Here is a 22158-nt window from a genome sequence, read left to right as displayed (position 1 = left end):
CGCTCTGTACTCTTCAAAAAAAAACAGTGCAGAACTGAGTTGGACCGGCGCCAAAGTGTTGACAGACCAGTTTGTTTACAGCATTGAGACCTTGGGCGCTGATAAGCGACCTGTATCTGTATCCACTCAGACACATGGGCATTTCAACAAGCCCTCTGTCCCTGCCAGTGTGCAAACTGAGCCACAGACTGGCGAAAGCACACACACAGATGACGTAGCTGCTGCTCATGTGGAAAGAAACGACATGACTGACCCACCAACACACAGAACTCGCCACAAACTGAACCAGCTTTCGGAACAGCTGGAAGACCTGTCACAGAAACTGGCAGCAAACCGCTCGCCGGAGATCAAGTGTTCACCTCCTTGTCGGACTGGCAAAGTGCCATCGGCATCACCAATTCCACCTCCCAGGTCTGCCAAAAAGCGACTGTCAACACAGGAAATAGGAAATGTGGTTTCCTCAAAACCAAACTCACCCCCCAGATGTGGCGAAACGCAGCCACCAGCATCAAGCCCTGGCAACGGCGACAAAATGCAATCACCAATGGAATCACAACCTTCCCGGAACGACGAAACATCATCTCCATCTCCCAGACTGAGATTTCCAGCAACTATGGCGAGACTACTCCCCTTTGCCAGATCTACCTTTTCTACCCCCAGACATTCCTACCAAGCCTCCTATGCGGATATTTCTCAAGGTCAACCTCATTATACCCCAAAATCTGAAAGAATACTTCCATCCACGACTGCACCCAAAAAAGGCAGAGCCCCACCACCACCTGTCTGTGCTCTGGAGTACAATAGTATCAGTGATGATGACCTTGTTGAAAGCACAGTCTGATATCAACTGGGTCCCTACCCACATAGTAACAGTGGTTTTGAAAATAAGCAGATAAGGGGACCCGTGGACAATCTTATTCCAGTTCTAACAACCAAGCAAAGCCTCTTGAGGACACGTAGGCCTATACATTACCCCAAGAAGGCAAACATGGAATATCTCAGTGCTGTCCCAAAAAAACTCACTCAAAATACCACAGTGGAAATGCCTCCAATGCTCAATGTTAAATTAGCTTTACAGAATGCCAGGTCTCTAAGGAACAAGCCTTTTATTGTCAATGAGTTTATCTGTACCCACAACCTTGATTTTTTATTTTTAACTGAAACATGGCTGGAAAAATCCACTAGTTCTATCACACTTATAGAAGCAACCCCGCCTCACTTTCATTTCATTAGTACAGAAAGGCAGAATAAACAGGGAGGGGGGATAGCAATTATTTTCAAGGCACTGTTTCAATGTCAAAAGACAGCACTAGGTGAATTTTCATCTTTTGAATACTTAGCTGCAGTTCTAAAATGTTCTTCCGACATACTGTTATTAACTATCTACAGACCTCCAAGACTTTCTGCACCACTCTTCTTAGAGGAATTTGGTGAGCTGTTGTCGAATGTTTGTGTGGACTATGATAGCCTTTTTATAACAGGCGACTTCAATTTTCACGTAAACGACTTAGAGAATGTCTATGCTAAGGAATTTTTAAGTCTTATTGACATTTTTAGCCTTACACAGCATGTAACAGGACCAACACACAACCAAGGTCACACTCTAGACCTAATAATAACAAAAGGCCTCAATGCTTGTGCTAGTGTCAAAGACTATGGCTTTTCTGACCATTACTGCATTTTTTCTGATGTTTCTATGTACCCTCATGTTCAAAGGGAATCTGTTACAGTCAAAAAACGTATAATCAACTGTGAGACAGCCTCACTCTTTCAGCAAGCACTTTCAGAGATCCAAAGTCAAACTTCAGAGAATGCTGATGATCTCATGGTTAATTTTAATGCAAGGATGACCCATATTATGGATGTTATTGCCCCCGAAAAAATCAAAACAGTGGGACATAAAAAAGCCCCTTGGAGAATGAATCCCACAGTTATATTGCTAAAGCAAGAATGCAGGAGGGCTGAAAGACAGTGGCGTAAATCCAAACTTGAAGTCCACTACCAAATCTATAAACACACACTCTCGAAATACAACCAAGAAATTTCTAAAGCTAGACAATCTTTTTTCTCTGACATAATTAACAGAAATATTAATAATGCACGCGTCCTGTTTGGCACTGTGGAAAAGCTAGCAAGGCCCCCAAATCAAATGCCCTCTGAGTTCCTCTCAGTCAGCAAATGCAATGAGTTTGCATCCTTTTTCAAAGGTAAGATTGAAAAAATACGTACAAACATACTCACACATGTGCAACCGACCCAAGATTCGGACCAACTTGTTACGGTGAAGTTAAATCCTAACCTCATGAGAAATTTTTATTTAGTTGATGTGGACATTCTTAATAGAACGGTACAAAGTCTTAGCTCCTCTACATCTGACTTAGATATTCTACCAACAGCCTTCTTCAAATCCATCTTACACCTAATATCACCAGATGTACTTCAGATCATCAACACCTCACTACAAACAGGCATATTCCCAGGCTGTCTGAAAGAAGCAGTTGTGAAACCCTTACTGAAAAAGAACAACCTGGATGCACTGGTACTAAACAACTATAGGCCCATATCCAATCTACCATTTATGGGTAAAATAATAGAGAAAATTGTTTGTAACCAATTAACTGCCTTTTTAATGTCTAATAGCTATTTTGATAAGTTTCAATCTAGTTTCCGTGCCTACCACAGCACTGAAACAGCTCTTATCAAAGTTATGAATGACATAAGATTGAATTCTGATGCTGGCAAATCATCCGTCTTGGTACTTCTTGATTTGAGTGCTGCTTTCGACACAGTTAATCATTCTATACTACTACATAGACTGGAACACTGGGTTGGCTTTACGGGCATAGTGATCGACTGGTTAAAATCGTACTTACAACAAAGAAGTTTTTTGTCGCCATTGGAAGACATACTTCATCACCAATGTCTCTGGATTGTGGGGTCCCCCAGGGCTCCATTCTGGGACCACTACTGTTCAATCTGTATATGTTGCCACTGGGACACATTATCCAGAATAACTCCATAAATTACCATAGCTATGCGGATGATACCCAGCTCTACTTATCTATGTCCCCCAATGACTACACCCCCCTTGAATCACTCTATCATTGCATGGACCAAATTAACAAATGGATGTCTCACAATTTCCTCCAGCTGAACACAGAAAAAACTGAAGTAATTATATTTGGGAAAAGAGAGGAGAGACAAAAGATTGCTACTATCCTTGAAACGAAGGGACTGAAACCAAGGGAAACAGTTAAAAATCTTGGGGTCCTCATTGACAGTGACCTAAATTTCAACAGTCACATGAAAGCTATTACTAAGTCTGCATTTTATCACATAAAAAAACGTCTCTAAATTTAGGGGCCTGATGTCTAAACATGATCTGGAGAAGCTAATACATGCCTTCATTTCTAGTAAAGTCGATTACTGTAACAGTCTGTTTACTGGCCTCCCAAATAAGACCATTAAACAGCTTCAACTGGTACAAAATGCAGCTGCAAGGGTTCTTACAAAGACAAGGAAGTTTGACCACATTACTCCAATTTTAAGATCGCTGCATTGGCTCCCAGTAAGCTACAGAATTGATTTTAAGGCAATGCTACTTGTATTTAAATCATTAAATGGAATGGGACCCACATATCTACTGGATATGTTTCAGCTGTATGCACCAGCCAGGTCACTAAGGTCAACGGAGAAGAATTTGCTGGTGATTCCAAAAGTCAAAACAAAATGTGGAGAGGCAGCCTTTAGCTTCTATGCTTCAAAGCTTTGGAACCAGCTTCCAGATGACGTAAAAAATGCACCCACTATTGATAGCTTTAAATCTAGACTCAAGACAAAGCTGTTCTCAGATGCTTTCTTAAATTATTGAATGAAAAGACGGTAAAATAAGAGAAGTAAATTAGTAAAATAAGAATTGTTTTTCAAGGTTTTATGTTTATTTATGTTTTATTTTATTATTATTTTTACCTTATGTTTTATCTTAATGTCTTAAATGTTTTTTTGACTCTAATTCATTTCCCTGTTTTCCTTTCATTTACATTTGTTAACTTTGTGAAGCACATTGAGTTGCACCTGTGTATGAAATGCGCTATATAAATAAACTTGCCTTGCCTTGCCTTGCCTAAGTGGGACAACAGCATGTACGTACCTCGGCCTGTTAACCACTGTGGTGTAGCATGATGAGGTCAACAGCACAGTGTTAAAGTGACCTACTTGAAACAGCCTGGGGTGGGTTAGGAAAAGTGTGTTATTTATTGTCCGAACTGCACTGTGGACAAAGGTTTTTTTATTTATTTATTTATAATGTGTGTGTGTGTGTGTGTGCGTGCGTGCGTGCGTGCGTGCGTGCGTGCGTGCGTGCGTGCGTGCGTGCGTGCGTGCGTGCGTGCGTGCGTGCGTGTGCGTGTGCGTGTGCATGTGCATGTGGGTATGTGTTTGTGTGTGTGTGTAATGTGTATGTGTGTATGTGTGTATGTATGTGTGTGTGAGTGTGTGTGGTGTCTTTGAGTACCATTAAAAGAGCAGACTCACAGCCCTGGTGATGTGATGTCACCCCTTCACAGTGTTTCCCACTATAGTGCCATATTGGAACTCTGCCTTCCCCCATGATGCACTTCACTCACAGTCAGGTGTCCCTCATCTCCCACCGTACTTCCTCCATCCAGCGTGTTCCACATGCAGTAAACATGACGGCATGAAAACAGGACGGCATGAAAACACCCAAAACCAGTATTCATTCTTGCTGAGGGAAATAATGCCATGTCTACACTTTCTGTATTATATGAAAGATAAATGTGTGCTAATGTCCAAAACATCATTGGATGCAGTTAATAGTTAGTGGAATTGGCAAATAAAATCCATGGACTTAAAAGCGCAGTCGAATCGTAGAATTACTCCTAAGCTTAATATGAAATGTTGCCTGTGTGTTTGCCACAAGAATGTGGCGTGTTTACAGTTACTGAGTCTGATATCTGGAGCTCAGAGCTGGCGCCTCTACCCGCTGAGGATAATGGCAAATACATATCAACTATGATACAAGTATTTCCACCAAAGTTGCTGATGTATTTATTAATTGTTTTTGGTATTATGCAGTACATGTTATGTTGGCAGATATATATAAGCAGATATTTAAGTTTCATGCCATTTCACAATCATTTAACTGAAAACAGAAAGAGAATTAGCATGCTGTAGCGTGTCAATGAATCACACATGCAGCTCCGGTAAATGTACACACTAGACTGACTTTATTAACCTTGCCGCTCACTCATACAGGTGTCGCCACCTAGTGACGCTTCAAGGAATGCAGATAATTAGATAGTGCCACGATTCTACAAATGCACAAAGCTATTAGGCCTACAGATTCATAAATTCAAATGACATTCGTGTTCAAGTGCCATTTCTTATCTCTTCTCATAAAACCACAGTAGGCCTACATCTCAGTGGGTACAACTGCTTTGCTGAAGCTGTACAATTCTTTGTGGAACAATTACCTATAAAAAACAATCACAGTAATTCATTTAGTAGTCAAAGACAGTATTAAAAGATCTGTGTGACATTTCCTCCACCATTTACTTAATTAACCATAAAGTTACAAAGTTCATATTATTTATTTGACTGGGCAGACATGGACTGGAGAGATTATGAGAGGAGCTGAATTTTTACCTCCCTGATTAAGATGGGGACTAAAGAATGGATAGATTTTCTCAGTGAAGGAGATATGGGTAAATGAGTAGATGTGATCCCAGCAATCTGTATCATAAAAGGAGACCAGACCTGCACCATAGTCCACAAACACCCCCACTGTTTGGAGCGTTCCCTTCAGGGAGAGGGGAACAGAGGTATCAGCATGAGCTTTATAAGTCCCATCTCTCAGCCATATTGTCCAGAGCCCATATTCAGGACTCAGGTGTATCTGTCCCTTCCTGTTCATTGACTCCTTGGCCACTCCTATATCCCACTCAGTCTTCCCCTTAACCTGAACCTCATAGTAGAATTTGCCAGAGGAGAACCCTTCTCTTCCCAACACATTCACAGTCTGATTAAACCTCTTTGGAGTGTCTGGTAGATTCTGTCGTGTGTCTCCAGTCTTTACTTGTTTCCCATCAGCAGACAGGATGAGATGGGGGTGTGCTGTATCAGGATCCAGGGTCACATCCACTAGTGGACAAGGTAGAAATGAAGGTCGATTTCTACATCTAACCTTATTTATTTGAATCACAATTTGACTGTGCAAATTCTTAACATATCAAAACAAATTAAAAAGTAGGTAAGTTACTTTACTTGCCATGTAAATTAGTGTTTAAGTTGTAGTCATTATATTATCATTCAACATGCATTTTATTGTAGGCTAATTCAACCTGCATTTGTTTTGCCGGGAAACACATGGTGATGATATATTTAGATACTAACTCATTTACCTGCATGTTGTTTAATGTTTTTCATGTCATGTGATTCTGAGGATGAGAATGGTAGAAAATGTTATCCACACACGTCATGTTTACACAGCATTCCATATGACAAACACAGACTCCATGTGCTGAGAGAATAAGAGGATGTTTTTCAATACCACTGCATGCAACAGGCTAGTACTAGAACCAATCAGTGAAACAAATAGGAGGACATACAGGATGCTCTTGGTGATTTGTGAGGCAATCAGGAACGAGCTGAATCGTCATTAGCTGTCCCCAGTGGTGAATTACATATGCTTCCAGTAGGCCTAGGGTGTATAGATTTCCAGGCTATGCAAATATATTGTCAGTAACAGATGTTCCTTTGTTGGACATTCTATGACGGCCATGTCAGTGTTGGCCATATTTCAACAGAATAGAGTGGACTGTCAGAGCTGATGCTTCCCAAATGCCTGATAGCTGAGGAGTTGTGTGTGTAACTAGTTGGGGATCAACAAGCTCAGACTACATGTTAATGCTGATTCTATGAAGTACTCCACTACAGCTACTGGATCATCATGTGATCTGGTCTTAGTGTCGTGCTGTTCCATGTAACCTCATGCAGTGAGTCAGCTTTTCCACTGAGTGGCACTGCAGGTCATCTGATGAGTCTGCCACAATAGTACACAGGCCAAAAGTCTGGACTCACTTTCTCATTTAATCAATTCTCTTTATTTGTGTGGCTATATTTATAGAGCATAGTACATAGTACAAAGTTCAGGGAGGGCATCAAAGCTGTGCATGAACACATGTATAATTATGTATATAACATGTATATAACATGTATATAACAAAAATGAAAATATATTAAAAAAATAAAAACAATTAGTAAAAAAAAACATATTTAAAAATGCCAAACAGTGACGTCAACACAGCAAAACTGAGCCCCCCACACATTTCAACAAGCTTATTTTTCTGTCTATTTTCAAGTAAAAACACCCAGTCAGTCAAGTCAATCTTAACTGATACAAGCAATACAAGACAGATTTTCTTGGTCTGATACTGAGTCACTTGGTCAAACATAGCTGGTTATCTAGAAGAAAAAGTGGAACAAAAAGTAAAAGTGGAAACCCAGCCACAGCTTTCCTCCAACCCAGGTTTGATCTCTCCAAGTAACTGGCTGTGACGATATCAGATCAAGAAAATGTCTGTAAAATGCTTGTATTGGCAAGTGTTTAAAACTAGGTCTCAAAATTCTAGTTCTACAATTCTAGTGAGTTATTCGAGGACTTTAACGGTTCAATTAAGATTGACATGACTGACTGGCATTGTTACTTGAAATTAAATAGACAAAAATAAGCTTGTTGAAATGTGTGGGGCCATCAGCTGTGCCGTGTTGACGTCAGGTGGATAGACAGGTGACATTGCTGTTGGACAACAGCTAGAATGATATTTTTGGTAAGCACATAATTCCACATGTGTTCATGCACAGTTTTGATGCCCTCCATGAAAATACACAATGAAAATCCACGAAAATAAAAAGAATGCATAATTGAGAAGATGAGTCCAAACTCTTGCCCTGTACTGTATGCCATTTGTATAGCAAATGCACGTGAAGGGTCATTACATTACATTACATTCCACTTAGCTGATACTTTTCTCCAAAACAACTTAGAGTTATTTACAGGGTATTGTTTACAGTCCCTGGAGCAGTGTGGGGGTTAGGTGCCTTGCTCAATGGCACGTCAGCCATGGATAGAGGTGTAAGAGGTAAGGGTGGGATTTGAACCTGCAACCCTCTGATCTTATCACCACCTCCCCAACCATTAAGTCACGGCTATCCCATGTAGTGAGTCAGCTTGTCCACTGGGTGGGGCTGTATGACTTCTGATGAGTTTGCCATAATGTAAACTACAATATTTCATTTGTAGAAAATACAATGAAGGGAAATTCACAAGTTGTAAAAATGTATAATAGTCAATAATTGACTGAAGTACACATTGCCCGTAAGTTACTGAGTCAAAGTAGGCTACTTGGTTACTTCCCACCTCTGCTACAGTATAGGTCAATACCAAATTGCCCACACATTAGAAATGGTAAAGGAATATAACTTTCCCCAAGCAGAACAAATCATTTAACGAATTCTGATCTCACCTAGTTCACCAAGACGCCTCTGTAGTTCATTTCTCTCAGCACTGAACTTGGTCTCCAACTGGAATTGCAGATTAGAATAGAACAGAGTGGGATATGGATCATGGAAAGTAATAGAATTGAACTCGAATGCTTTAGAGACAGGCCTATCCACAGAAAAATGTGTATTCCACCAGTAGCACGTCACAAAATGGGACATGTAAACATGCTAAAATAATTTTTCCATCTTGTCAAGTTGCAGTTTTGAGCCTTGACCTGTATTTTCTCTGCTATGATTCACATTAAAGTAACAAGAATTATTACTAATAATCAAGATGTTGTCTGCATACCTGGGCTTTCTGTGCTAGGATGTTGTTGTATTGACGTTGTAGTTGATCCTTCTCTTCAGCAAGATTCTTGTACCTGAGCTGTAAATCTTTTGTTTTCAAACCTGTGATGCAAAGCCCGATTGTAACAGCCATCAATGACAACACAGACCAAAACCACAACCGGTTTGTAGTGAAGTGACTTAGCTTGTCCACTGAGTGGCACTGCAGGACTTCTGATGGGTCTGCCACAATATTACAATAGTAAGACAAATGCAGTGACGTGAAAGACATCTACTCACCCATCTCACCAAGATGCTTCTGTAGTCGATCTCTCTCAGCCGTCACGGCATTGAAGTTGGTCTCTAGCTGGGATTCATGATGGATTAGAATAGCATTCCTCTCCTCCAACTATAAGAATAGAATAGAATAGAATAGAATAGAATAGAATAGAATAGAATAGAATAATAGAATAATAGAATAGAATAGAATAGAATAGAATAGAGTAATAGAAGTATCCACAAGGAATTTAACTCCCAGAAATAAACACTAATTCAAAGCACAGCAAAGAAGGATCAATATCACACATTACTAAAAAAAATGCTCTATTTTTTTCACTGAAGTTCATGTGCTTAATATTTACCTGTGCTTTCTCTGATGTGATGTTGTTGTACTGGAGTTGTAGCTGATCTTTCTCTTCAGCAAGGCTCTTGTACTTGAGCTGTAACTGATCTTTCTCTTCGGCAAGGCTCTTGTGCTTTAGCTGTAGTTGGTCTTTCTTTTCTGTGATGTTGTCGTACTGGATCTGAAGCTGATCTTTCTCTTCTTTGGTGGTGTTGTATTGAAGTTGTAGCTGATCTTTCTCTTCAGCAAGGCTATTGTACCTAAGCTGTAACTGATCTTTCTCTTCAGCAAGGCTCTTGTACCTGAGCTGTAACTGATCTTTCTCTTCAGCAAGGCTCTTGTGCTTTAGTTGTAGTTGGTCTTTCTCTTCTGTGATGTTGTCGTACTGGATCTGAAGCTGATCTTTCTCTTCTTTGGTGGTGTTGTATTGAAGTTGTAGCTGATCTTTCTCTTCAGCAAGGCTGTTGTACCTAAGATGTAACTGATCTTTCTCTTCAGCAAGGCTCTTGTGCTTTAGTTGTAGTTGGTCTTTCTCTTCTGTGATGTTGTCGTACTGGATCTGAAGCTGATCTTTCTCTTCTTTGGTGGTGTTGTATTGAAGTTGTAGCTGATCTTTTTCTTCAGCAAGGCTATTGTACCTAAGATGTAACTGATCTTTCTCTTCAGCAAGGCTCTTGTGCTTTAGTTGTAGTTGGTCTTTCTCTTCTGTGATGTTGTCGTACTGGATCTGAAGCTGATCTTTCTCTTCTTTGGTGGTGTTGTATTGAAGTTGTAGCTGATCTTTCTCTTCAGCAAGGCTATTGTACCTAAGCTGTAACTGATCTTTCTCTTCAGCAAGGCTCTTGTACCTGAGCTGTAACTGATCTTTCTCTTCAGCAAGGCTCTTGTGCTTTAGTTGTAGTTGGTCTTTCTCTTCTGTGATGTTGTCGTACTGGATCTGAAGCTGATCTTTCTCTTCTTTGGTGGTGTTGTATTGAAGTTGTAGCTGATCTTTCTCTTCAGCAAGGCTATTGTACCTAAGCTGTAACTGATCTTTCTCTTCAGCAAGGCTCTTGTGCTTTAGTTGTAGTTGGTCTTTCTCTTCTGTGATGTTGTCGTACTGGATCTGAAGCTGATCTTTCTCTTCTTTGGTGGTGTTGTATTGAAGTTGTAGCTGATCTTTCTCTTCAGCAAGGCTATTGTACCTAAGCTGTAACTGATCTTTCTCTTCAGCAAGGCTCTTGTGCTTTAGTTGTAGTTGGTCTTTCTCTTCTGTGATGTTGTCGTACTGGATCTGAAGCTGATCTTTTTCTTCAGCAAGGTTCTTGTATTGGAGCTGTAGCTGATCTTTCTCTGCTGTGGTGGTGTTGTATTGGAGTTGGAGCTGTAGCTGATCTCTCTCTCCAGCAAGGTTCTTGTACTGGAGCTGTAGCTTGTTTTTCTCTTCTGCAAGGTTCTTGTACTTGAGCTGCAAATCTTTTGTTCTCAGAATTGTGACGCAAAGTGCGATGGTAACAGCCAAGAGGAGAACACAGACCAACACCACAGCCAGTTTGTAGCGACCTGAGGAGAACACAAGTTCAATATTTGGATAGTTGAACATTAGTGTGATATGAGATTCACTGCAAATATAAAACTAAAAATGAAGAGAGTTGCAAAACCCTCTGAATACAATCTCCATGAAAAATGAGTGAAATATGATGTTGTGAATCCTGTCTACGTCTACAAATAGTATATGTAAATAAAACATGTTTAAGCAAAAAAAGGACCTACATAAAAAACACTCATCACCTTGTCTAAAATATCAATTTGTAATCAAAAGCCACTGGGTCAATTTTACCTCAACAGCAAAAGCCTAAGCTATGAAAGAACAAACCACACCAACATTAATATCACAACCTCACATACGGTTTAGGCCCCTAATTTTCTAAAAAAAATAAATAATAATAAATTATCTTTAAGTGTTTTGTAACACCTACATTTTGATTTAGACGTTTTAGAGATTTGGCTGAAGTAAGACAAGATTAGCACATTTTCACTATCTAATAAATAAAATACTTTATTGATTGCTGATGCCAGATTTTTTTAAATAGTATTTTACTGAAAAAGTGGTGAAGTAGATTTAAACAGTTTTGCATCTGAAATCTTAAAATAATGCATAGGCAACTTACAGTGGAGTCCTCTTGAGCCATCTTGGGTTTTGCCATTCACAAGCTGCTGCTGAGATCCTTTAGGAACTTCAGTCATACAAATGTTTTCAGCTGTGCTATTAGATGGTTTCGTGATCTTAAGAGAATCTGCATTTTCATGAATGCCCTCAGACATGGTTATCTCTCTGTGTTTGGTCTATATGAAGTGTGATGCTGCTCTGGTGTCTGTCAGTGAAGAGTGGCCTTTATGATGTGCTGTAGTGAACGTGACAGGAATCCTTTCAAGAGGAAGTTACAGCCTCTCTGTTAGTAACGTCATCACCTCATTTACTAGACTTGTGCATTGTCAAACTTGCCATGAAAAAAAAAACATGCAAATTAAATGTTAAATGATACAATTTATCATTATCTCAATTTATGGACTATGAACATGTGAGTGGTTTATCATTTCTACAGTTTTTGGCAAAAACCCCACATGGCTAATTTCTGTACGAAAGAACGGTGCATGGTTGATTCTGCTCCAACAATGTACACGCAGCCAAATTACATCATATCTGTTTACAAACAGTAAAGAGGTCTATTAGCAATATCAATTAGGCATAGTTTGTTCACTCGACATATGCCAGGTTTCATAAGTACATGTCTCCTTGCCCATATGCAATTAGCCATATGCAATTTCTAAACAGAAACAAAAACAAACAGAAACAAAATGTACAGCACACCATGCAAATTAAGCACATCCATAAGGACTATGTCAAGCGATTGGTATACAAATAATAATAACAATCACAGTATTTTAAACACAGCATGCAAAAGAAAAAAGCAAAACAAACCATGGGAATGAAAAACATGTGCAAGACCCCTCTGTAATAGCCCTGCACGCATGCACAGAATGATGATAATGGTCTTTGGAGTTTGGAAGAAGGGGCGTACATTACAAACTTTGGACAAATTGATGCTCTTGACTTTACAGACTCAGGGTTCAGAGCTTTTCCGAGAAAGAAGAGGATCTCAGTGGTCGAAACGTCATTCTGCCATGGAATAAAACAAGTAGAAAGGATTTGAAGAGTGCAGACCTCCTCCTAAAAAAAAATAATTCTGTGGACTTTGTCCTGCACCTTGCCCAGGTATGAGCACCATCTTTCTCCTGAACTTCACTGTACACAGCCCCATCACTGAAGGTGGTGATTTTTAGCAGCTTGGGGGCAGTGGTAATGTGACATACTTGCTGTCACGCCAGGGGAAACAAGACAGCACCAACATTTCCACTGAATATGCTCAAAGAGGTAACGTCCAATGGAACAGCAGCTGTTTGGGAAAAAGGGGGAAAAGGATGAGGCAAGTTCAAGTCCAAAAGGTTTATTGCCATTGTCATACAATGCAACAAAATTGTGTGTGGGACAACAACACTGCATAGTTTTCAAATAGTAATAGTGTGTGACAGATACAGGCTGTTAGAAAGTATTTTAGTCCAGGCCTATATGGAGATGTACCTTCTGCCTGAGCAGAACAAATATTCTGAGAAGTCAACTCTTCCAGCTTCATCAAACATGCACTTTCACCATGACGCCAAGGGACCTGGAATATTAATGTCATGAGTTGTCAAATAGGCACCTAATACATATAAGTCACTAATATACAGTGTGTGTGTGTGTGTGTGTGTGTGTGTGTGTGTGTGTGTGTGTGTGTGTGTGTGTGTGTGTGTGTGTGTGTGTGTGTGTGTGTGTGTGTGTGTGTGTGTGTGTGTGTGTGTGTGTGTGTGTGTGTGTGTGTGTGATAGCGTGAGTGTAAGAAATTCCTGTTAAACATCTGAGTTCCATGAAAAGCGCTATACAAAACAGATGTATTATTTGTATCATTAGTTGTAGTGCTAAGAGTATTATATAGGCCTAGTACACTGACCATTCTTTTTTTTAAATACTCGTTATACTCATTATACATCTTAGTGTGCACTAAGAGCAGACGTCACCCAGAGCCCTGGTGATGACACCCCTTCACAGTGTTTCCCACTATAGTGCCATATTGGAACTCTGCCTTTCCCCATGATGCACTTCACACAGTCAGGTGTCCCTCATCTCCCACCGTACTTCCTCCATCAAGGGTGTTCCACATGCAGTAAACATGGGTGCATTCCAATATGTGAGCTTGCATCCTCCACTTGTGCTTGTGGCCTCATACCAGGGTGACATCACTGACAACAGCATTATAGTCAATATCTCGCAAAAGCTCAAGTAAAGTCATTTTCTCATTTGAAAACTGGATGGTGAATGAAGAATAGTTTCCAAAAAATTGTTGCGGCTCGGCTGACAGTAGGGAAACTTTTTTTTTTTCTACACGGAGGCGGGGCATCAGCAAAACGTGAGGCCACAAGCACAAGTGATGAGGCCACATGATGTTTTGTTTGCTCCCATAGACGTGCTTTGCTATGTTTAATTTGGCTACACTGTCAAACAAGGCAATGCAAACATGTAGACGAAAAAATCCTATGTATTCTCATATTTTACGGGACTTAACATTTCTTGAAATGAGGTGGACTGTTCCTTTAAGGAATTTGTTTAACTCTATAGTGATGCCCCCTATGATCCGCTCTACTTGAGGCAGGGTACTATGTAAGAATATTTGTAATCAGAGGGCTCTCTTAAGAGGGCAGTCATGAGTAAGCGGTTAGGGCGTCAGACTTGTAGCCCAAAGGTTGCCGATTCGACTCCTGACCCGCCAGGTTGGTGGGATGAGTAATCAACCAGTGCTCTCCCCCATCCTCCTCCATGACTGAAGTACCTTGAGCATGGTACCGTCCCGCCGCACTGCTCCCTAGGGGCGCCATTGAGGGCTGCCCCCTTGCACGGGTGAGGCATAAATGCATATTCGTTGTGTGCAGAGTGCTGTGAAGTGCTGTGTCACAATGACAATGGGAGTTTCCCAATGGGCCTTCACTTCTCTTAACAGTATGCTCTCCCAGGGCTCTATGTAGCCCCCCTGCATTGCTGGAAGTTGGGGTCCTTAGAAGGGGCCTTCATAATGGGCCCTCTAAAAGCTTTTCCCCTACTTCGTTGAACCCCTAGTTGGCAAACGTTATAGGGCTATGTTAGCACTACAGTAGGGCCAGCCCAAGGGCCCTCTGATTACCGTCCTCCATAGCCCAGGGGCCCTCTGATTGCAAATGTGGTGCAATAGTGCATGCTATTTTTTTAACTGAGGGGGGACTTGGCAGGATTATGATGAGGTCAATTAATATGGATGTCTAGTTGCTCTACATCAGGTGGTTCATCTAGGGAGTCTCCTCATCCACCTGAAGGCCTCTCACCAGTTGAGTTGCTGTATGGAGGGAGGGTGAGGGGTCCACTGGAGTTTCCTGAGGAGGTCTGGGAGGGCGATTGGCAAGAGAAGAGTGAATGTATTATTTATTGAAACTAAGAGCCAGAGTTCAGATGTCAATACAGTTTGTACAAGTAAGCATAAGTGGCACAGGCTAAGTGGGACAACAGCATGTACACTCGGCCTGTTAACCGCCGAGGTGTGGCATGATGAGGTCAACAGCACAGTGGTAAAGTGACATACTTGAAACAGCCTGGAGTGGGTTAGGAAAAGTGTGTTATTTATTGTCCAAACTGCACTGTGGACAAAGGTTTTTTTATTTATTTATTTATAATGTGTGTGTGTGTGTGTGTGTGTGTGTGTGTGTGTGTGTGTGTGTGTGTGTGTGTGTGTGTGTGTGTGTGCGTGTGCGTGTGCGTGTGGGTGTGTGTTTGTGTGTGTGTGTATGTGTGTATGTGTGTATGTGTGTATGTATGTGTGTGTAAGTGTGTGTGGTGTCTTTGAGTACCATTAAAAGAGCAGACCCAGAGCCCTGGTGATGACACCCCTTCACAGTGTTTCCCACTATAGTGCCATATTGGAACTCTGCCTTCCCCCATGATGCACTTCACTCACACAGTCAGGTGTCCCTCATCTCCCACCGTACTTCCTCCATCCAGCGTGTTCCACATGCAGTAAACATGACTCACATGTGCTTCCTGTCTCCACATCAGTGTCGACTTGTACAGATGTAACTAATGAAAGAGACTCTTTAGACACCGTAGCAAACAACTGTGTAGCCACTGCAGCCTGTAATAAAAATGACTGCACTGATTCTGTCCTGCCTGCCTCAACATCAATGCTGACTATACAGATGAAAATAAAAAATAGGACTGTAATGATATTGTATCGAACCGAGAAATTGTGATAGTCATGATACTGTATCCCAATACAAGAAGGCAGTATCGTGATATGCTTTTTCAAAGTTCTGTTATCCTTCAGTGCAGAAAACAACCACATGGTATGATGTGATAGACAGTGCTTTCAAGTTTCAAATCCTTCACATTATTCTTTTTAAACAGTAATACTTAGTAGCGACTTGTAACTTTGAGTTGTGTGTAGGCCTATTGTTACAGGCCTAAAAAATAGTCAGTCTAAACTATGGCTTCAGGATGAACTGTCTACCTGTGTTTTGCATGAAACAAGGTAGTGTGGGCGGGGCCCTAAGCCATCTGGGCTGAGCAATGCCTCACTTTAGAAAAGGGACCCTTATTCCACATCTGTTTTCACACTGTCCAGGGTTTGTTCACACAGTGTATACTGGCACTTCCTGCTTACTCATAAATAGAAATCTAGATCTACTAGGTCCTTACTAAGTATTGGTAATAAATCCCTTATTGTGCATGAACAAGACATTTGCGAATAAATGTCTGACAACTGTCTGATTTTGCTTAGTACATGCCTTACAAGTTACTTACACAGGCATTAATATTGTATGTATTAGTGCAAACAGATGTAACGCTAAAATAAAGAGTTAAGCTACGTACACACACATTACTAGCTTCTCGCTTGCTCGCCTACTCGCCACTCTCATGGAACGTTCGCTGAAAGTTCCCACGGCTTTAACTGCCGATGTACAGGCGAGAAGTACCGAACTCTGCATTCCAATTGGTTACTCGCCTCGCTCAAAGTTAAAATATTTTCAACTCGGGATCCGCCCACATCGCATCGCTTGTACTGTACTCGCCTGCTCGCCTCGCTGGAACACATTGACATTCTATTGACTTCATTCGCTGAGCGAGTAACTAGTAGCGATGTGTGTGAACCTAGCTTTACCTAGTATGGTACTATGGTACTTGTACATGTAATGGCTATTACAGCACGCCACTGGAGGTACGGTGTGTATTAAGGGGTTAAAAGGCCAAGCCAACCTTGTGATAAGAGCTGCAGTTGTGCATACAGTATTTGACAGATATCAAGTAAGATGCATTTTCCCCAAAAATGGTGCCAATACATTTCAATTAATTTATTTATTAATAATAATGTAGTAGTACAGTGCTAGTAATGAAAGGTAATGAAGATACAGGCCAGTATAAACATTGCAAAAATGCCAGAAACTTCCAGCTACACATGTGCACTGTGAGGAAAACCATGCTTGAAGGGATTTCTGTTGGGGGAAAAATGATGCCTGACACACAATGTGCCATTTACTTGATGGGGCAGACATGGACTGGGGAGATAAAAAGAGGGACTGAATTTTTACTTCTACCATTAAGATTGGAGTTGAAGAATGGAGACGTTCTTAGTAGATCACACACTAACTCCGTAGTTATCATCTGGATGAGTAGACAAACTTCCATTTTAGTTACTCGACATGGTGCATTCAGTAGGTCTACAATATATTGACAACTGGACTGGTGCAAGTCTGATCCATCATCACTAAATCAAATGCAAGAAATCACTTTCATGATTATTAGTGCATGTGACACTAATTGTGCCATTTACTTGTTAGGGCAGTCGTGGACTGGGAATATAATGAGAGGGGTTGAATTTTTACCTCCTTGGTTAAGACCGGGGCTGAAGAATGGATAGATTTTCTCAGTAAAGGACACATTGGTAAATATGTAGATATGATTCCAGCAATCTGCATCATAAAAGGAGACCAGACCTGCGTCATAGTCCACAAACACCCCCACTGTTTGGGGCGTCCCCTTCAGGGAGAGGGGAACAGGGGTATCAGTATTAGCCTGATAAGTCCCATTACTCAGCCATATTGTCCAGTATTTGGTCACTGGGGTGTGTGTGTGTGTGTGTGTGTGTGTGTGTGTGTGTGTGTGTGTGTGTGTGTGTGTGTGTGTGTGTGTGTGTGTGTGTGTGTGTGTGTGTGTGTGTGTGTGTGTGTGTGTGTGTGTGTGTGTTTGTGTGAGTGAGTGAGTGAGTGAGTGAGTGAGTGAGTGAGTGAGTGAGTGAGTGTGTGTCTGTGTCTGTGTGTGTGTTGCATAATCATAGTCTACGGGGGAGTTTACATGGAGATGGATGCAGGGTGAGCTCTGCTGTTAAATGTACAGTATGTGCAGTCTGTAGCTCCTTAGTTTCACTTGTGAGTTGACATTTCCATTTCAGTAACTCAACATTGTGCATTCTGTACAATGTAATGCCTACATGATGGATGACTAAGAATTGTTAGCAATAAAACAAATTATGTACAGATACATACAGATGTTTCATTCACATGTTTATGCCATTTACTTCAGGAAGAGAGGAGCTGAATTTTTTCCTCCATGGTAACGACCGGGACAGAAAAATTGATAGATTTTCTCAGTAAAGGAGACTTTGGTAAATGTGTAGATATGATCCCAGCGATCTGCATCATAAAAGGAGACCAAACCTGCATCATAGTCCACAAACACCCCCACACTTTGGAGCTCCCCCATCAGGGAGAGGGGAACAAGGGGACCAGCTAGAGCCTTGTAGTTCCCATCTCTCAGCCATATTGTCCAGAGTCCATATTCAAGGCTCAAGAATATTTGTCCCTTCCTGTTAACAGACTCCTTGGTCACTCCTATATCCCACTCAGTCTTCCCCTTAACCTGAACCTCATAGTAGAATTTGCCAGAGGAGAACCCCTCTCTTCCCAACACATTGCCGTACTTAATAAACCTCTTTGGAGTATCTGGAAGATTCTGTCGTGTGTCTCCAGTCGTCACTTGTTTCCCATCAGCAGACAGGATGAGACTCAATGCTGCTGTGTCAGGATCCAGGGTCACATCCACTAGCAAGAGGTAGAAATGAAGGTCAACTTCTATATCTAGGCTATATCAACTCGGGAGTGTGCGGCACTTCTCTCCAAGTGTTTTACTGGTTGCCAGTACCTCCTTTTCTGGTGTGCATTTTGCACCTCCACTCATCAATTTCTATATGTAACCTTATTTATTTGAATAACAAGTTGACTGGGCAACTCCTAAACACACCAAAATAAATTAAACAGTAGGTAAATGCACACAAAGGTAGCCTATTTGCCATGAACATTAGTGGCTAAGTTGTATAGTCATCAACTCATCATTATATTATAGTTCTACCTGCATTCTATTGTAATTAAACCTGCATTTTATGGCAATGCTGTCTTGAAGGTAACCACATGTGATACAGGTTAGATACTACTAACACACTTACCTGTGTGTTGTTTAATGGTTTTCATGTCATGTTCTGAGGATGAGAATGGTAGAAAAGGTTATCCACACATGGTAGAAAAGGTTATCCACACATGCCATGTTTATTTACACAGCACTCATATGACAAACACAGACTCCATGTGCTGAGAACCAATCAGTGAAACAAATACACACACATAGGCTACAGGATGTGATTTTTCAGCCAATCAGGAAAAGCTTAATCGTCATTAGCCATCCCCAGTAGTGAATTACATTTGCTTCCAGTAGGGTGTGTAGATATCTCTGCTTCAGAAATATATTGTTAGTGCCAGTCAGATGATCTTCATGGGACATTCTATAACAGCCCATATTAGTGTTAGCCATAGGCTATTTCAACAAAATGGAGTGGACTGTCAGAGCTGATGCTTCCCAAATGCCTGATAGCTGAGGAGTTGTGTGTGTAACAGGTTAGTGATCAACAAGCTCAGACTACATTTTAATGCTGATTGAGTGACTCCACTACAGCTACTGGATCATATCATGTGATGGTAGTAGAGCGGCTACAAGGCCAATTTGGCAAGAATCGTGCAAATTATGATACAAGCATGAAACTTGGCAGGTATGTGCTTAAGACCAATACAATCAAATCTACCTGATTGGCCACTTGAAATGGCGGCCATTTTCCAAGATGGCCGCCAAAAAGGGCTCCAGAAATGGATTTATTGCATAGAATTGACCTAGAAATTTATGATTAAAGCATGAAAATCAACATGTATGTGTTTAAGACATATACGATCAAATCTACCTGATTGGCCACTTGAAATGGCGGCCATTTTCCAAGATGGCTGCCAAAAAAGACCCCAGAAATGGATTTATTGCATATAATTGCCCTAGAAAATTATGATACAGGCATGAAATTCAACATGTATGTGCTTAAGACCAATATGATCAAATCTACCTGATTGGCCACTTGAAATGGTGGCCATTTTCCAAGATGGCTGCCAAAAAAGACACCAGAAATTGATTTATTGCATAGAATTGACCTAGAAAATTATGATACAAGCATGAGATTCAACATGTATGTGCTTAAGATCAATACGATCAAATCTACCAGATTGGCCACTTGAAATGGTGGCCATTTTCCAATATGGCCACCAAAAGGACCCCAGACATTGATTTATTGCATAGAATTGACCTAGCAAATTATGATACAAGCAGGAAATTCAACATGTATGTGCTTAAGACCAGTGCAATCAAATTTACCCAATTAGTCACTTGAAATGGTGGCCATTTTCTAAGATGGCTGCCAAAAAACTAAAAGACCCTAGAAAATGATTTATTGCACAGAATTGTCCAAGCAATTTATGATGAAATTCGGCTTGTATGTGATTAAGACCAATAGGCCTACAATCAAGTCTACTTTATTTGCTACTTAAAATGCTGACCATTTTCCAAGATGGCGGCCAAAAAGACCCTAGAAATTTGCAAATTTCATATATCCAAATTGCAAATTTGGTGGAAATAATTGTTCACTCTCCTTAAATACCCAGGTCAAAAAAATGTGTACTTAAGTGTACTTTAAATATATTTAATTTTCTGAAAGTATATTTTAAGTACACTCTATTTATCAAGTACAGTACTTAAGTATGGTATTTAAAAATATACTTAAAGTTTAGTGTATTTTAAATATATTTTAAAATCATTTGTATTATTAAAGTTATGTACTTAAATATAGTTTTATAAAATATACTGTTAGTGTATTGTATTTTAAATGTATTTTAAGTATATTTGTATTTTAAAAGTAATGTGCTAAGTGTAGTATTGTCAAATATAATATTAGTGTATTATATTTTAAGTGTATTTCAAGTATATTTGTATTTTAAAAGTAATGTGCTAAAGTGTAGCATTATAAAGTATACTATTAATGTATTACACTTTAAGTGTAGTTTAAGTATCTTTGTATTTTAAAAGTTATATACTTAAGTGTAGTATTATAAAATACACTATTAGTGTATTGTATTTAAATGTATTGTAAGTACATTTGTATTTTAAAAGTGATGTGCTAAAGTGTAGTATCGTCAAATATACTATTAGTATATTGTATTTTAAGTCTATTTTAAGTACATTTGTATTTTAAAAGTAACGTGCTAAAGTGTAGCATTATACAGTGTACTATTAGTGTATTATATTTTAAGTGTATTTTAAGTATCTTTGTATTTTAAAAGGTATGTACTTAAATGTAGTATTATAAAATACGCTATTAGTGTATTGTATTTAAATGTATTGTAAGTACATTTGTATTTTAAAAGTAATGTGCTAAAGTGTAGTATTGTCAAATATACTATTAGTATATTGTATTTTAAGTCTAATTTAAGTACATTTGTATTTTAAAAGTAATGTGCTAAAGTGTAGCATTATACAGTATACTGTTAGTGTATTATATTTTAAGTGTATTTTAAGTATCTATGTATTTTAAAAGTCATGTACTTAAGTGTAGTATTATGAAATATACTATCGGTATATTATATTTAAATGTATTTTAAGTACATTTGTATTTTAAAAGTAATGTGCTAAAGTGTAGAATTATGAAGTATACTATTAGTGTATTATATTTTAAGTGTATTTTAAGTATCTTTGTATTTTAAAAGTTATATACTTAAGTGTAGTATTATGAAATATACTATTGGTATATTATATTTAAATGTATTTTAAGTACATTTGTATTTTAAAAGTAATGTGCATGCTACATGCTACAGTGATCCATTGACTTTCACTAGCTTAGCTACATACTCCCTCTTTTAACTTGCCTTAAAGCAAGACAAAGCTTAACATGAAAAGTAAGACACTTTACCACCTTTATAAACCCCCGCCAATGATTTTAACTGTATTAATTCCCAAAATAGTGGCATACCCCTTTAACATTTCTTGAAATGAGGTGGACTGTTCCTTTAAGGAATTTGTTGAACTCCTAGTGGGTCATTCCACGCCAAATCAACAAGAGCCCGCGAACTTAGGTCTCAAAAAATTCTGAAAATATTACCAAGTGTACCCGTGGTACTTAAGAGAAACACTGTAAATTTATTTGAATGAAAGATGTATACTCTCCGTGTTACAG

At 39.6% G+C, this 22158-nt stretch overlaps 1 protein-coding gene across 1 annotated transcript; it reads right to left on the bottom strand.

The window, feature by feature from the left end:
* Positions 1-5608: 5608 nt before the first annotated feature.
* Positions 5609-11773, bottom strand: LOC134438009 (flagellar attachment zone protein 1-like). The gene is made up of 7 exons (XM_063187597.1): positions 11620-11773; positions 9489-11011; positions 9148-9256; positions 8870-8970; positions 8544-8601; positions 6420-6455; positions 5609-6159 (listed from the first exon to the last, which is right to left on the bottom strand). Exons 1-7 carry the CDS (start codon positions 11771-11773, stop codon positions 5609-5611), a joined length of 2532 nt encoding a protein of 843 aa, XP_063043667.1.
* Between the last annotated feature and the right edge of the window lie 10385 nt (positions 11774-22158).

The sequence above is a fragment of the Engraulis encrasicolus genome, chromosome 21, assembly GCF_034702125.1.
Source record: "Engraulis encrasicolus isolate BLACKSEA-1 chromosome 21, IST_EnEncr_1.0, whole genome shotgun sequence".
Classification (NCBI taxonomy): Eukaryota; Metazoa; Chordata; class Actinopteri; order Clupeiformes; family Engraulidae; genus Engraulis; species Engraulis encrasicolus.
Note: the sequence above shows the minus strand (reverse complement) of the source record. Positions and strands in the feature narration are given on the sequence as shown.

Bases quoted from the DNA above. Each gene is read 5' to 3' on its own strand.
- LOC134438009 (XM_063187597.1), bottom strand. From the start codon at position 11,773: ATGTCTGAGGGCATTCATGAAAATGCAGATTCTCTTAAGATCACGAAA. The intron at 6,456-8,543 runs GTGAGATCAGAA...TCTCATCCTCAG, and splicing joins GAGGCGTCTTGGTGAACTAG to AATCACATGACATGAAAAAC. The intron at 6,160-6,419 runs GTAAATGAGTTA...CTTGTCCACTAG, and splicing joins AAACATTAAACAACATGCAG to TGGATGTGACCCTGGATCCT.